The sequence below is a fragment of the Leptinotarsa decemlineata genome, unplaced genomic scaffold, assembly GCF_025532065.1.
Source record: "Leptinotarsa decemlineata unplaced genomic scaffold, Ldec_3_MD MMD2_tig00026299_RagTag_RagTag, whole genome shotgun sequence".
NCBI classification, from domain to species: Eukaryota; Metazoa; Arthropoda; class Insecta; order Coleoptera; family Chrysomelidae; genus Leptinotarsa; species Leptinotarsa decemlineata.
The window spans coordinates 4257800-4274608 of NW_027412676.1; the positions used below are offsets into that span (position 1 = coordinate 4257800).

The 16809-nt window shown below is 34.6% G+C and overlaps 1 protein-coding gene across 2 annotated transcripts in view; it reads right to left on the reverse strand.

Annotated features, from left to right (window-relative positions):
- The window catches only part of LOC111512193 (oxysterol-binding protein-related protein 9), a 187080-nt gene that overhangs the window by 35930 nt on the left and 134341 nt on the right, over positions 1 to 16809 (reverse strand). For both annotated transcript variants that reach the window (XM_074180728.1, XM_074180727.1), the window contains one exon: positions 9270 to 9393. In XM_074180728.1, coding sequence (XP_074036829.1) covers positions 9270 to 9393 — 124 coding nt within the window. The remainder of the gene's footprint in view (positions 1 to 9269; positions 9394 to 16809) is intronic.

Here is a 16809-nt window from a genome sequence, read left to right on the forward strand (position 1 = left end):
CCCCATTTTCCCGTATATCAGGCTGGGCTGTGGAAGTATGATATAGTGTAGGCGCACCTTGGAAATTGTGCGGTTTTGCTTAAATTTTTTTTGAAAAATATATCTTCAACAAATTTGAAAGCATTGTAAAAGGTGAGATGAATATTCAGGGCAGAAGGTGATATTGATCTTTCTACTAATGTTTTTATAGCAATTTGTATATTTAGTCAATATTTTTATTTCTAACCTGAAATATTTAATTAGGATTTAATCAACAATAAAAAATGTTAGTTTAACAATAATGTCATGTTTCTCAACTTCAAGAAGAAAAATACATGATATAACAAACCCCGCCAATTTTCCATATCCCGGCTATGATTTTTACTCCCGATTCAGACGTAACTTTAGAATATCTCTTTTTATCAGAAGGGATCTCTCCTGACGAAAGGAATTGCTGGAACCCCAAAACTTTGATGTTATGTACTTCAAAATAATATCGAAGAAGATCACATAAATCATATTCTGCGTTTATCGACCACCTAGCGATACACAATATAGGGAACTATTCTCTTCACTTGCAAACATCATTGACTTTCTGCAAATCAATCATCCCAATGCCGAAATTTCCTTATTCGGCGACTTCCAATGTCCACAATATCGAACGTCTCAAATTTTCTAATGTCAACGACGAACAAGGTCGCGAAGCTGATGCTTTTGCAATAAGCTGCGGACTTAGATTATAAACGAGCCAACCAGGATTCCTGACCATGATGGAGAATATGCTAAGTGTTCTGGATCTATATCTAACAACCAATCCAGAAATTTACACAGTCACCGTAAGGTCTCCATTGGGATCTTCTGACCACAAACTCATTTCGGTGTTGAGTGAATTACCGATAAATGTTGGGAAACAATGTAAGTCTCGCAAAGTTTGGCATTACAGATCTGCTGAGTGGGAGGATCTTCCAGACCAGTTCCGAAATTTCCTCTGTTTGTTTCAGGTATAAAAATCCATCTATTTGTGCTTTTGAAGTAACGGAAGTTGTCGTTCGTATGGGGGCGACAGCTGATTAACGAAAAAACAGATTTAAAACAGAACAGATCCATGGTTGCATATATCCCTTTTTCCATGAAACCAACTTCTAACGGCAAACCTTGGTTCAACAAAAATTGCGTTCAACCTATTCCCAAAGAAGGCGAAAAAAATCTTCCAAATAACTATAGACCAATATTACTGGAGTTTTTCCCTACACCAAACCGTTATTTCAACACCTAGACACGTGTTTCGATCACCAAGTGATCATCTTCAAGAGGAAGATCAAACTGATTGATCTTGAGTGATCTTAAATATGGCTTTCGGAAACAAAGATCAACAGGCGACCTTCGATGCTATGGCTTGTTGGATTATTTTTGTGAACGGCTCTCCAGCTTCCTGAAAGAAAGTTCCCTGCAAGTGGCTGTCCATGGATATCTCTAGAATACTTTCACCATCAACGCTGGTGTTCCCCAGGGATCTAGAAGTAGTTTTGAATTGGGGTGAAAGTAACCAGGTTCAATTCAATGCCAAAAAAGCTCAGGCATCGGTTGTCTCCATTAAGATGAATGTCTCCGAACCGGATATGAAAATGTAAGGTCAAACAAATCCACTATCTGCTTCGATAAGTTTGTTGGGGGTTAAAGTGGACACTGTCACCTCACAAACCACAAGAGGAGACTAAATCATCTGTCGGTAACAAATAAGACAGATGGGTATCCGCGGCTAAGCTAAACAGTGGAGACGGGAGTGGGTTAACCAAATTAGCAAATTTCAAATAGATCTTAATGGGCGCCAGGTAAATTTAATCCTCCAGATACCCTAAGTAACTTACAATATTATTAACTTACCAATTAATATTGGAAATAAAAGATAAAGATCCCAATATGATTTACTCAGTAAACCTAACTTACATGGATTAATCGAAAACGCTTCTAAGACAACAATGCGATATTCACACTACTACGCGATGTTCAAATGTCAATACAAGAGGCCACTGAGCGCGGTGTATATAACCACAAATTCAATCAGCCATAAATTATGGTAGTAACGACGCTTAAAAGAAAACTACAATACGTCAAGTAAAACTACCACGAAAATTGAGTAGGTGTGGGCGAAATCGTAAATACTAGTATTGGAAGGTAAGACAATCTCGTTTGCGTCGCGTGATCTCAGGCGTAGGCGCATCGGTGTCAACAAGCAATTGTAAAAGGAAGACAACACCTCAATTTGCGTTTTACAAATGAAACCAAACACGTTGCCAACTAGCGGTGAATTCAGCCAGAAAGGCAATTACTATATCAACAGGTAACAATAAACAAAAGGGCAAACAATTATTTAAACAGGTAACAATAAAAAAAAGGGCAAACAATTATTTAAATAACTCAGTATTACACAAATATTCAAATAAACCAATTATAACTTGCGTACTCCATTTGGGCCACCCGGTATATGGTGTTAGGCTACCCCGTAGTTCGACGGAGGTGGATCACCCTGTAGTACGGCCGAGATGGATCACCCTGTAGCACCACCAAGATAGATCACCCTGTAGGGCACAACAAGATGGACCAGTAATGGATCACCAAATAGGACCCCAAAGGTAGCTGAACACCTCTAAATCCGGGGAGTTTGTCAACAAGGTGTTCTACACCCCAGAAAAAAAAACCCTGGCCAAGGGGTTTTCTATACGTTTTTTCGTGTGCGGTGCTCTGCACGGAAGTCCTACTTTGAGTTGAAGAGTGACTAAGGGCCTTCTGTTTCTTATGAATCTGATTTCGGAAATCCTTCCACCTGGCACAATAAGTTCGGTAACCACCACAAATCCTCAACAGAGTTTAAGTTTCAGACTGCAAATATCCACACCAAAATGACCAATCAGTCTTCCACTATACAATCCTGACTTGTAGAAATAATCCCCGTGAAGGATGGCAAAAATACAAACATATATATCCTACAAGCCAGTCAGATGGTACACTTGAACTCTCAACCAAGCTCAACGAAGGTCAACCCCGAAATCCGAGAGACTGCCACATCTGACAGCTATCCAGTTGTTGTCACAGTGTGTCCAATCTAAGCTACAAGCACCAAGGGGGTGCTGTGCACAACATCATAAATCTATTCATATTATGCAGAATATTTACCGAAAATATCAAACAATATTCAGAAACCCAGAGCTAACTAATATTGTTTTTCAGGCGATATGACTCTAATAAGTAAGTAAAACTTCTGGAAAGGTATAGAGAATAAGGCAGACAACGGCTGAAAAATGATAGGTGAAGAAAACTGAGAAACATACAATAACAATTATTTCAACCTAGCGAGGAATTTCGGATTTCCAACGTCGAATGCGAAGTGAATGGTAAGTACTGATCAAAGCAGTTAGTCAGGGAGCATACATATATTCTTGTACATTTCAGGTATGGTTTTCTATGGAACGGAAGATTCCCATTATGAATAAAATCAACTTGTAACTGAATTGCATTGTTAACAACCTCTGAATAAAGATCTTAAAAGGTAAGGTAGTGTTTTGAAAGGTCACATTGAAGCAGTTTTGATCTAGTGCTAAATTGAAACGTAACAACACCAATATGTTTCGGCACAATCATGTCTCTGGAATTGCAAAAGCCGCTTCTCAAAAGCTTGGAACAGTGTTCGGAAACAGAGAACTGTACACACCTAAGCAACTTTTGATGCTTTATAAGGCTCAGATCAGACCTTCTTTGGAGTATTGTTCCCATGTATGGAGCTCCGCCCCTAAGCATACCCTGAAGCTGCTAGATTCTACGCAGAAAAGAGCCATCCGCCTGATTGGAGACACGAACATCACTTGCAACCTTGATAGTCTGGAACATCGAAGAAAGGTTGAAAATTTGTCACTCTTCTAAAAATACTTTCGCGGAAAGTACTCAAGTGACTTGGCACATTGGATTCCACCAAATCAAAAATACAAGACGAACTGATCGGCTACTGATCGTTTTGAGGTTCAACTCAGTACACCTAGAACTTAACTGTTCGAGAACTCTTTCATTTTGGAGAATTGCGCTCGAGTGGAATAAACTTCCTGTGAACGTTTTTCCAAATGGATTGAATCTACAGCGTTTCAAATCCAATGTGAATCGCTAGTTTCGCAGTGGCACCGTTCTGAGAGCGCCTTAAGGAGTTAGTTTCCTGTAGTGCTTGTGCTTTTTTTGCATATATGAATAATAACCAGTCCGTGCAAAGCTTATTGTTAAATCATCTGAAAATGGAATTTTCAACAGGTGATGATCGAATGTCTTGCAAAACATGCGCCAAACTAACTGCCTGTTATAAGGAAGCAAGTATAGCTGAGGCACCAGTCAATCTAATAATAACACTGATGATCTTCAAACAAGACTCAACCTCTGACGGAAGCAAGAAACTCTTTCGAAGGTTCGAAATAGATGCACATTTCAATCTAGGAGACCACTATTATAATATTCATGCAGTCATTGTTCACTGTGGTTCTGGCGTTGAATTTGGTCATTATTACGCCTTGGTCAAAGACCAAGTTTGACGATAGTCATATCACGAAGTGTTCTGACGATGTATTGAAGTTATTGGAGTCTCCGGAGGCACGCTACATTTTGTTTTATGAGAGAGAGGACATTGGCAGATCAAGATCTTCAGATGATGTGGTGCTACAGGTTTTTCCGGGTTTTCCTGCAGCTGAAAAAGCAAATGCGCCACTGGAATCAATGAAGTCGCCCCGGAGCGCCAATTAATTTTTATTATTGTTTTTATTTTTATTGTTGTTGTATAATAATTTCAGATAATGGAAGAAAAAATTGAGTCCTTCAGTTTTGATGCATAATCTGCAGAGTCGAATGAAATTTCTGTCGAGATTTATAAATGATGAAATGTTATTTCGTATTTCTTACAACACAACATGGATTCCTCTTAGCAATTTTTATTTCTTATTATATTGTAGTTCATAGACACCCTCATTTACATGGTTCCTGGGACCGCGTTTGGGAATTCTTCCATTCTTCCTATTCATTTTCTTTTGAGAATATCAATAATTGAAAATTACAGTACTTGGTAAGCAAAATGTGGTGGACCGCTATCTAACTGAAACCACATATTTCTGCGCAAGTTTAAAGATACCTTTCAAAGGAAGGCTGGCATATGGTTTTGCGAACATCGTAAAAACTGTTGCTAGTCTAATCTTCAGTTAGCTCAATTGGGTCAAATGATGTATTACCAGCTTACCAATTAATAAATAACTGATGCTGAAAGCAATCATTATTTACTATCCGTGGGTATGCTACTACCCAATAGTGTGAATTGTGTATGTTGAATATTTCTGTGCAGTTTGATTCATTTGTCCATAAACTCGAATTGAAAAAATTGGATCAGCGCTGATTCTTTCAAGCATTTCTTTACAAAATATTACTCCTTGTTGATAGTCTTGTGATGGAAGGGCTTTATACACGATGGATATGGTGAAGGTGGAATAATTGCCTGCGCAAAATTCGTGAAACTGGGTATGTCCCAGTACCACAAGTACCTTTGAACTTCATACAATAATATTGGATTTACTGGCATTTATCTTCAAACAGTGATCTGAGGCAGATTTAAGGAAAGCATCAATGTCTGTATTGATGATAATGGAGACAGTTTCTTTGTCTTTCGGAGGAAAGCTGTAGTATATTTGCCTGTCATCCGAGCCGAACATTTTTCAAAAGAATCTGTGAGACCTGTAGTGTATATGGTGAACAATAACGGCCCAAAAAACGGATCCCTGGGGTATAACAGCCCGAAGATTCTTATACTCACATTGGTTATTATCCAGATTGAACTGTAGGAAGCAATGAACATTTTTTCAGATGACCACGAAGCTACACTTTGATAGCCCTCTTCAATACTTTGGACGATGGATGTCCTTAAATTTAGTAGAATTAGACTTCATGAGAACTTTATTCTGATGTTACATAAAGTTGTGCAGACGAACTAATTATCAACCTTTTCAAAGTGGAATGACGCATTCACTTTCTGATTGGTTTTACATTCAAAAGTTCGTCAGGTGGTTCATCGATTTGTAAAGTCAGTTGAGAATGCATTGACCTCATTTGGAATCTTTGATTGTTCAGGTAAAATGCTGGATTCTGTTAGTGTAGACAACATTTGTTTTTTCTTACAATTACTAAACCTATGAATAAAATACGCCCTTATTTCCTTTTCTTATTGCTTTGTTCACATTGTTCCGCATATCTTTATAAAATTGAAAATGGTGAACTGATTTCGTTTTCTTCTAGTTCTTGAGAGCTTTATTTTTCCTGGAAATTATTTCTTTTATAGTATCCTTCAACCAGAAGGCTTTTGTTTTAGTTACTCTAGAGGTTATGAAGGGAGCATGTCCGTCAAACAAACTCATGAGGAAATTCATTGAAAAATTTATTTTGTCATCAACCCCCGCCTGGTCAGAAATCATATGAAGTGGAAGTGAATACAAATCTCCTGAAAATGTTCTTCATTGGGATATTTGAAATTTCTATAAGTGAAAATTTTTGGTTTTTTGAACTCAACAGTTACTCGTAATTTACAGAAAACATAGCCGACTGGTACGGCAGGTAATAGAGATCCACAAACACACGGAGAATTTCAACCGAAAAGAACAAGCGGTGCACCTCAATCAAATGTGGAACCCCATTTTAAGGAATTCGAGAATAACGAACAGGACAGCAGGCAGCAAGAGAGTTAATGTTCCAAGTTCAAGTGCAGGAACGAGTACAGGTACAAATGCAGATACAAATACAGGTACAAATACAACTGATCACCTGACTAGGCATAAATAAGCGTTACGAAGCCGAAAAGGTAGTCATCGAACAGCAAGCCATGATGGTTAAACCTCTGAAGAAGCAAGCCACTCGCGCCAGCGAAACGTCAGGAAAAAATTCCAAAAATCCACTGCTTTCAAACTCGAAAAGAAATGACACTGAAAACTCAGCCGTTAAAGTCTAAACCATTTTGTCAGAAAACATATGATTAGATGTACCACCGCTATCAAGCACACTTTTTTTGATTACGAATTTGTCGTTTGTTATAATCAAATTAAGAAGACTCGCAGTTCTATTAGTTACTCCCGTTGGACAATCCACAATTTGATTCAATTCAAAAGTCTTCAATACATAATGGAATTTTTCAACGTTTTTATTTTCGAAATCGTCTAGGCATGGATAAATTAGGTTTGAAGTATTTTCAAATGCGTCCACGAATGTTGAAACGTCTTGCTGTGGGGGCCTGTATATGACGCCAACTGCTAACTGATATTTTTTTATTGAGCCACAACTGTTCGTGGTTAATACTTTTAAGAGATATAATTTCACATTTTAGAAAATATCGAACATATACAGGGTGTTTATTAAGCATGCGGCAAAAAAATTAAGGGAATATTCCTTGGACTATTCTAACGACAATAACAATTGATTACCAAAAATTACATGTAACGTTTCTCAATCTAAAAGTACTTTTCAAAATGACTACCTCCCAAGAATCCAATCTTCTCGTCATTGACTCCCGAACTCTTTCAAAAACTCCAGGATCGTTTCTGATTGCGTTACACCTAGGAATTATCCGATTTCTTAAATCTTCCACATCTTCCACTGGAGTAGTATAAACTAACGAATTAAGGTGGCCCCATAGGAAATACTCCAGGCGGTTTAAGTCCGGTGATCGAGCAGGCTCTGTGTTACGAACGATAACCCTCAGAAGTCGAAACTTGTGTGAGCTAAAGACTAACGAGGTCTTACAATTTATTTTGTGATTCTTAAGACGGTCGATTCATACAAATGATCACTTTGAATGTCTGCAGCCGTTTGTAGTGAACGGAATGTTGTTGATAGGTACCATCGGAATTGTTAGATTTTTCATTACTTGGTAAGTCTATCCTTTTATTTCGGCTACGTTAATAATTATAAAATTACCAAAATTGTTATTGTAAAAATTCGTTTTCGCCCCGTATCTGCGAAACAAAGCGCCCTATCAAAAATCATCAGTGGAGAAAATATCCTCAGAATAGGCCAACTAATAGTCCTTCAATTTTTTACCGCATATTTAATAAACACCCTGTATACACACATACCTCCACATCTGCAAAGTATGGATGATCTAGTAAGCAGAATTATCGACATTATTGCTTGCTCTATTCGCGGGCAGATGGCGCTGTACGTAACCTCCTTGATATAATTCGAACTCACTTTACATGAATTTCTTCATTCGAAAAAAGTATTTTATTTTTAACATGCGCGCCTGCCGCCTTATTTGTAACCCTCCTTTGCGCGCTTGCTGCCTTCCTTGGGCTTGGTAGCTGATTTTCAGGCTCATTCTTCGGAATCGGAAAATATCAATGGTCATTTTTTTAAACAATATATGGCTGATTGATCCCAAAGTTTAGATAAAATAAATATAGTACTAAAAGACACCCTTTTAAGGAACATCGAACTGAAAAGTTAAAACATTTTTTTTGAGTAAGCTTAAAACAATAACGAACGAAAAATGCTAGTATTATTGTGAAAAAGGCGTGGGCGCTTTGTACCATATTTTTTTTATATCCAGCGCCCGTCGCTTTTTTCACAATAACACTAGTATTTTTCGTTCGTTATTGTTTTAAGCTTATTTTGAAAAAATTATTTTTAACTTCTTAGTTATCAAGATTGATAAAAAAGCGCAAATGACAGTTCAATACAGACCTGACTCCATTGCACTAGTGCGACACATTTCAGTCTATGAAGGTTTTATACAAAACGAAATAGGTTGATATTTGATCAAATTCAGTTGAATGAAGTTTGATATATCCATGCATAATCAGTGTGAGGATGATAAAAAAATTACATGTAAATAACTGCATATTCAGAAGAAAAAGGAAAAAAAAAAAAGAAAAATCAAGAGATAATTTGTAACCAATAATAGAGAAAAAAATAAAAAAGTACAGTAGTTTTCAGAATCTATAAAGGGACGATTCATAATTTCTGTACGTCCTCGGCACATTTTATCTGCAAAATAGCTTCCTCATCGCAGTTGAAATGTTTGGAGATTATAACCAAGGAACTCGGCAAAACCCGGAAACTAACCAAAACAAAAGAAATTCGAATTGCCAGACTGCATTAATTATTTTTATAAGCTGGGCATTTCTGAGTCCTTTAATATCCCTTGTAATTGTTATAAGCAGCAAAAAGCAATCGCGAATTTCCTCATTTCTATGAATTATAAAACCTAAATCTGAAGTATGAATACTCACGTAGGTGTAGGTATTTGACTTCCAGGGGTGAAAGGTGAATCGTTGGCGTCATAAAAATCTTCTTCCCCCTCTGAACTAGAATATGACATGTCAGGTACCGCCAAAGATGTAGGTACCACTACACCTGAAAAACATAATTGAATTCTATTTATTCTCCAACGAACATGCCAATTTTTTATCAGTATCATGGAGCATTCATTAAAATTGTTCAACAGACAAATAAAAAAAAAATCATTAATTTTATTGAATAAAATAAAATTCCCCATACGAATAATGCTTATTATAATCATGTAAAATGGTTCTGCAAATCATCCAATATGTCGTTCTACATATTTATATGCTGTGATTTAATCTGCATATTTCATTTTAAGATGGTGAAATACAGGGTGTAACTGAATAAGTGTAAAACATTCAAGGAGGCGATTCCTCATCGAAGATAGAATCTTTCATATAAAAAAAAACTTCGTTGGAGCATCCCTTGTTAAGATACAGCCCCATAAAGAGGGAAAATGAAATTTATATAACAATTATTTTCACAAGCACTGAAAAAGTTACAATATTGAAATTAACCTGACGTTTTGTACTACCAAAAAGATACTTAGCCAGTCATTTATTTGGTTTACCCCATGGTAGAAAGGGGTGGAAATCGCAACCCCTAAAATTTATTTCCAATGTAACTTTTTGTCTTATTATTTGTTTACTATTTTAAAATTTATTTCCCATAGCCTGTTTCTTTCTAAACAAAAAATGTCTCTTGGGTTTTTTGCCCAAAATAAACCAGTTCGCAGCAAAAAATTATTTTAGGAACAACTACAGAGATACATCGTCATAAATGCGAACTGGATTTATTGTTATTTTGTAGTTAGTACCTGTATAAAACGATTAAAGGGTAATAAACAAAACTAATTTATTGATAACAAAACACACAACAAGTAGAAATCATAGTAAATGTTCAATATGTCTACCTTCAGACATTACGCATGCGTCTAGACGTCGGCGCATTGAGCCACGTATTCGCTCAAATATTCCTGAAGTCTCTCTGATTACCCTGCACGCATCGATGATGCGGTTTCTTAAGTCGTTTACATCGCGAACAGGAGTACGATAAACCAAATGCTGTAAATGTCCACAAATAGAGAAATCGAGAGGATTGAGATCAGGGGATCGAGCGGGCTAGTTTTGTGGTCCTCGAACTATCCACTGATTTGCATATGTTTCAGTTAAATGCTGTCGTGCTACTTGACTAAAATGGGCGGGAGCCCCATCATGCATAAAAACATATCCCTTCTGACGCCCAAAGGAACTTCCTCCAGCAGTACTGGATACACTACTCTTACAAATTGAACGTATGCCTCACCATTTAAGCGAGGAGGTAGAAAATGAGGCCCAATTAAATCATCCCCAATAACTCCGAGCCACACGTTAAGAGAAAACTGCTGTTGATGGTTAGTTTCGACAATAGCGTGAGGGTTTTCATCAGCCCATATGTGGTAATTATGAAAATTAATAATCTTGTCCCGAGGAAAACTACATTCGTCTGCGAATTTTAATGTATTCAGAAAGTCACAATTTCTTCTAATCATTTCCAGCATCCAATTCCAAAATTCAAGACGGTTTGGAGAGTCTCGCGGTAACAGTGCCTGTATTCGTTGCACATGGTAAGGGTATAAGAGTTGTTCCTTTAAAATTCGAAATACTGTCATATGATCAACATTTAGCTGGAAAGCAATGTTTTTAGGACTAGTAGTAGCTTGTTCTTCAATCAAATTAAGTACTGCTTCCTCAAGCTGTGGTGTTCGTACTTCTCGATGTCGACCACAATCCTGCGTTCTTTTGTCGAATGAACCATATTCTCGTAATCTTTGATGAAGTCGAGCAAATATTCTATGTGAAGGATGCTTCCGTTGAGGATACATTTCAACATATCTTCAAGAAGCTTCTAACCCATTTCCCTGCGACAGACCGTAAACGTAATGCATATCAGTAATTTCCTCATTTGTGTATGCCATTTCAATAACAAGTGAATTATCAAAGTAACAAATTAAGAACAGAACAACAACACAAAATTAGTATTATTTCAATTTCAAAAATTCACAAACTGACAGCGTCATACCAATTTAATTGTCACTATCGCTAATAGCGACCTACTAGATAGATTAGTTTCGTATTTTCTCATTTATGATGATGTATCTCTGTAGTTAGTTGTTCCTAAAATAATTTTTTGCTGCGAACTGGTTTATTTTGGGCAAAAAACCCCACGAGACATTTTTTGTTTACAATGAAACAGACTATCGGAAGTACACTTTTAAATGGTAAACAATTATTAAGACAAAAAGTTACATTGGAAATAAATTTTTGGTAGTACAAAACGTCAGGTCAATTTCAATATTGTAACTTTTTTAGTGCTTGTGAAAAAAATTGTTATACAAATTTTATGTACCCCCTTTAAGGGGGTACATAAAAGATCCCATCTTTTTTCCGATGAGGAATCACCTCCTTAACTGTTTTACACTTATTTACTTACACCCTGTATATGGTGAATTTTTATAAAAATGAATTTTTATATGACAAAACACAACCGAAAGAAACTGCTACAACGAAAATTAAAATATGGCAACATGTATGGATGATGCCTCTTCTGAGGAAAGATATAGATTTCTTAATTGAACTTCCTATCATCTATAGGATTGAGTTCTCACTTTATATTCAATGTTTTTCTTGCATTTTTGTTCTGGCAATAATTTTCTGTTTGTACTTCGTTACATTGTTCTTTGTACTTTTAACTACGGTTTCAATAAACAAAAAAACTGTAAATATCTTTTACAACGAAAAAAAAAGGGGAAGAGCGCTAATATGTAACATGTTCACAGTGCAGCGGAAATAGTTGTTCCAATACTTCACCTATTATACAGATAGATGAAGTAGAAGAAAATATTTGATGTAGACAACAATGTAATATATTTAAATAAACAGATTTTGTACTAATAATTTTTTTTCTTTTCATTAGTCGTAATCAATTACCTTATTTTTTTAAATGTACACAATAGAGTACGTTTCATTTATAATTAAACTGGCCGAGAAATTCTATTGTACATAGCAGCTGTCGCTCCGCTCTCCCCTCCACGTTTTTCTACCTGTTCGAGATCCCTACTGCTATTTTTATACACAGGTATCTTTGAAAAATGTTCCTATATGTCTACTCAGGTAAGATTTAACATATAAATAAAAAAATACTGTTTAAAGTGAAAATATATGGCCAAACATTAATTTCTTATAATAATTTGTTTAAACAATGAAAAAACGGAGTGCACAAAAAAAATTTGGGTAAACATTGCAATTTATAGTTTAAAAAACAATATCCCACATCGATCATATTAATTCATTCACTATACCTCTAATCCGAGGTGAAAACCCCCAGGCGCTCCACTAATATGGTAAAGTACAATTAAAAAAGAATGTTTTTAATAGAAGATGTTCCTGGAGTAACATTAAAAACGTTGGCTTGCATGCCGTAATTTGAAAGTAACTGGAAAAAAGTGAATTAATAGACAGGTTAGTAGTATACATACTCGAGTAAAAGAGTAGCGGTAGATTCAAACTGTAATAAATGAAATTAAAAATAATTATGAATTTCAGATTTATTTCCAAGTGAAATATGAATCAAATATAGATGTAATGAAATAAACTTAATTAAATATAATAAATGAATATGATTTAATAAACGATTGAGGTTATCTCATTCTAATCAATGGTAATTAACGATGGAAAATTTACTATTCACTTCATGTTTAGAGCATACATATGAATATTTATTTATTTTTTGCACTGTTAAATCCACTCTCCTCGAAGCTTGTATCTATTTCTTACATCTAACCTCATTAATATGAGGTTATATAAATGCTATTATAAAACAAGTTTTCTTCCGGATATTGATTATCCGACGTACAATTCGCAAAACAACAATGCTTTGTTGGCATTATACTAGCACAAAATAATTTTTTATATCAGATTTATATTTTCAAATAATGAATTAATATTACGTAAATAAAACTGTTTTACATGTGAATAGTTTATGTTTGTCCCTACTACTAGTGCTGACTCTCGTGACACGTTCGCTGTACTATTCTCAGGAAAAAAGCTCATTGAATAAAGTGAATGGAATAAAATAACCTGAACTTAACCAAAATATTAATAATCAATGTTAACTGGACAATAGTTACTTCGTAATAATTCGAAATATGAAAATCAAAAGAAAAGTTTTTTTTGAGTGGGAATTCACTACGCGGTAGGTATCAGAAAATTTGAAAATCACTCGATGCCAGGAAGGTTAAGTGTGTAGTAGCACATTGAAAATCATTTTTTTTTGGACAATTTTCCATATTTTCATAACAAAACTGAATAATTTCGAAAAATTTGAATGCTGTGTGATAGTTGTGATCATTATTTATGACAGAAAGTTAATGGAATACAAAAACTGAATATTGGCCAGTGAAGTAGTAAAGTGCAAGAAGAAATAATGACACAGAAAAAAATATAGAAAATATTTTCATTTTACACACCTGTTGTATTACACCTACGTTAAAAATTTTGTGCCTTTAAACACCCACTGTTCTTTGTATCCGGATCGGTTAATTATTAATAAAACCCTTTGAACTGACGTGCAGTTCTGGAAGGTTTGATCAAGAGACTAGACAGAATTTCAGGAAAAAATAATTATATATGAAATTATTTTTTTGTTGTGAAATACATAGAAGGCCAAACAAACTGGCGCACAAAAATTTCTGCAAAAATTAAAATTTTTAAACTTTTTCTGGAAGTAGTACTTTGAACATAATTCCTTTTTTGCACATATGAAAACGAATTTCGTAAACGGTAAACAATTGAATGACGATAATGATAATAGTAAGTAAGTAAAGTAAGTAAGTAATAAGACAAAATACATAGTCGTCTATGACAAAAGGATAAAAAAATGAAATGAAATAAAATTAAAATAAAAATAAAATAAATGAATAAAGATGCATGAAATGTAGAGATTTTACAATTCTAATGAAAGTTACGGCTACCTAAGCAAGCTTGTATTGTAGCCAGCGAACTAAATAGTATATCTTTTCCTGTATAACCAAACATAGAAACAGAATATAGAAAGGAAGATATATTGAGAAGATAGAGGACGAGAAAGAGAGAGAAAGACCTGTGTGTGATGCGCTCTGAAAGACACCTCTAATAATAGATATTTCTTATTCAAGTATCAGAAGAAGCATATCATAATTATTGTCAACAAATTTTTTCAACTGTATTTTTTGAATTTGAGCTTGTTTCTCATGCCTTTCAATGATTCAGGTAGAGTGTTGTAAAGTTTGGGTCCCAGATAGGTTATAAATTTTTGATTATGCGTGAGTCTGCATCGTGGAACATTCATGGTCTTGATTGAACTGTTACGAGTATTGAAAGCATGCTGTACAGATTTGATTGAAGAATTAGCAGTCCATAATAAACTCTGAAACATGTAAGTTTTTTAACAATAACGTATTATGGAGTTAGCCAAGGCATCATACACCATCAGTATTATTTCCCTGTTTAGTATATTCCTGAGCTGATACAATTTATATATTAATTTACGTAGTCTAGCTACTGTATAATCAATGTGTGCATTCCACCGAAGAGATTGGTCCACTAATACCCTTAGGTATTTTATTGTATCCGTTTTCTGTATAGAAAGAAGTACAGCTACAATTGGGAAAACATTTGCACAAGATGTTTTGGGGATTTTTATGATGTTTGTAGCTGGTTGATCTCTAGTTGTTGGAGTAAATGCATTAAACTTGTTTTTTTTTTGACATTGACACTCAATAAATTAGAACTCAACTACTTGAAAATCGTTTTGATGCCTATTTCAGACTGATTGTATAATTCTTCACACGTTTTTCCAACAAAAGTGATAGCTGTATCATCAACAAATGAAGTTATTTCACCATTGAAATCAGAAATTTTGAAGATGCTGTTCATATATATTAGAAATAAGATGGGTCCTAATACAGTTTTAAATTTGAACGTTTTCAAAATTCAAAATTTTCAAAATTTCGGTTTTTCATACTTATATGGAAAATTGAAAATATATATTTTTTTTTTGCAAAATATCATATTGCAACGGTTTGCAACCACATACTTCATAAGATATTTGAGAAAAAATTTCAAACAAATGACTCAAAATGATATCATATCACGTTTCATATTTTTCAGATTTTTTCCCATAGTTATGTTAGTTTTCTTCCACGTTATCTGAAAGAAGGTAATAAAAAATGGGTATTTTAGGCTAAAAATGAGGTTTTTGTGTGAGTTTAACATCAAAATTAAATTTCACTAGTTCGGACTTCCATTGTCTACTATATAAAATGATTTGAAATCCCTGAAACAAGTAAAAAAGAATAATTAAAAAAGAATAGTTGAAAATAACAATTATATTAAGCAACAATAAACCTGAAATGAAATGATAGTGAAATAACCTACAAGTAAAATATAATAATTGAATAAATAAAAATTAAAGGAATGAAAAAAGAAAATAACAAAAATTAAAGATGTGTAGAGATTCCAAGTCACGTTAGTCACGTTAGTTCACGTGACTTGGAATCTATTTTACTTGTAGGTTATTTCACTATCATTTCGTTTCAGGTTTATTGTTGCTTAATATAATTGTTATTTTCAACTATTCTTTTTTAATTATTCTTTTTTACTTGTTTCAGGGATTTCAAATCATTTTATATAGTAGACAATGGAAGTCCGAACTAGTGAAATTCATCACGAAACATTGTCAATCACCTTCAAACAAACATCAAAATTAAATGTTATTCTGAATATCTTGATTTAAAAAACTCGCAATATATTTAGAAGTCAGAAAAGTAAGTTATATTGTGAAAAAAATGAAGAAAAAATAGCAAACGAAGAAACAAGAGAAATGGTTCATAGAAAATTTGCAGACCTATAACTTTTGTATTCAATATTTTTCAATAGCAGTTCTAGTTTTAGTGGTTATCATGATAAACCATTTTCCACCTCTCCCCTTACCTTAGATCTACTTTAATTTATTTTTCCCGTAATGAGATATGCTGTTGATCATTTTCTACCCTCAAAAATTATTTCTAACGGTCTACATTACAATCATGAGAAATTTTCTTGAAACACCAAAACTATGCTCGAAAGTGATCCACTGATGAATCGCAATTCAAATTTTCGTTCTAATATCAATACTAGGGTCTATTTGTTCGTTTTTTTCTACTCAACTTTGTTCTATAGATGACGAAGGAATCGTTCGATTTCTGTTCTGGTTCAACGGGTTATTCCTGGACTGTCAGGGATTTATTACTACCAGGCATACTGTTTCGTGCAGTTTCAAAACGTTTTTGGATTTAGGAGTAAGAACAAATCTGTCTCTCATGAGCCAATACTGATGAGTGGACGGGCTCGTATCCGACGCTCGTTTGCACCGGTTTTTATTCAACAAGAAAAATCAGAAAGTGACGCAGAACGGAGGTTCGTTTTGTGT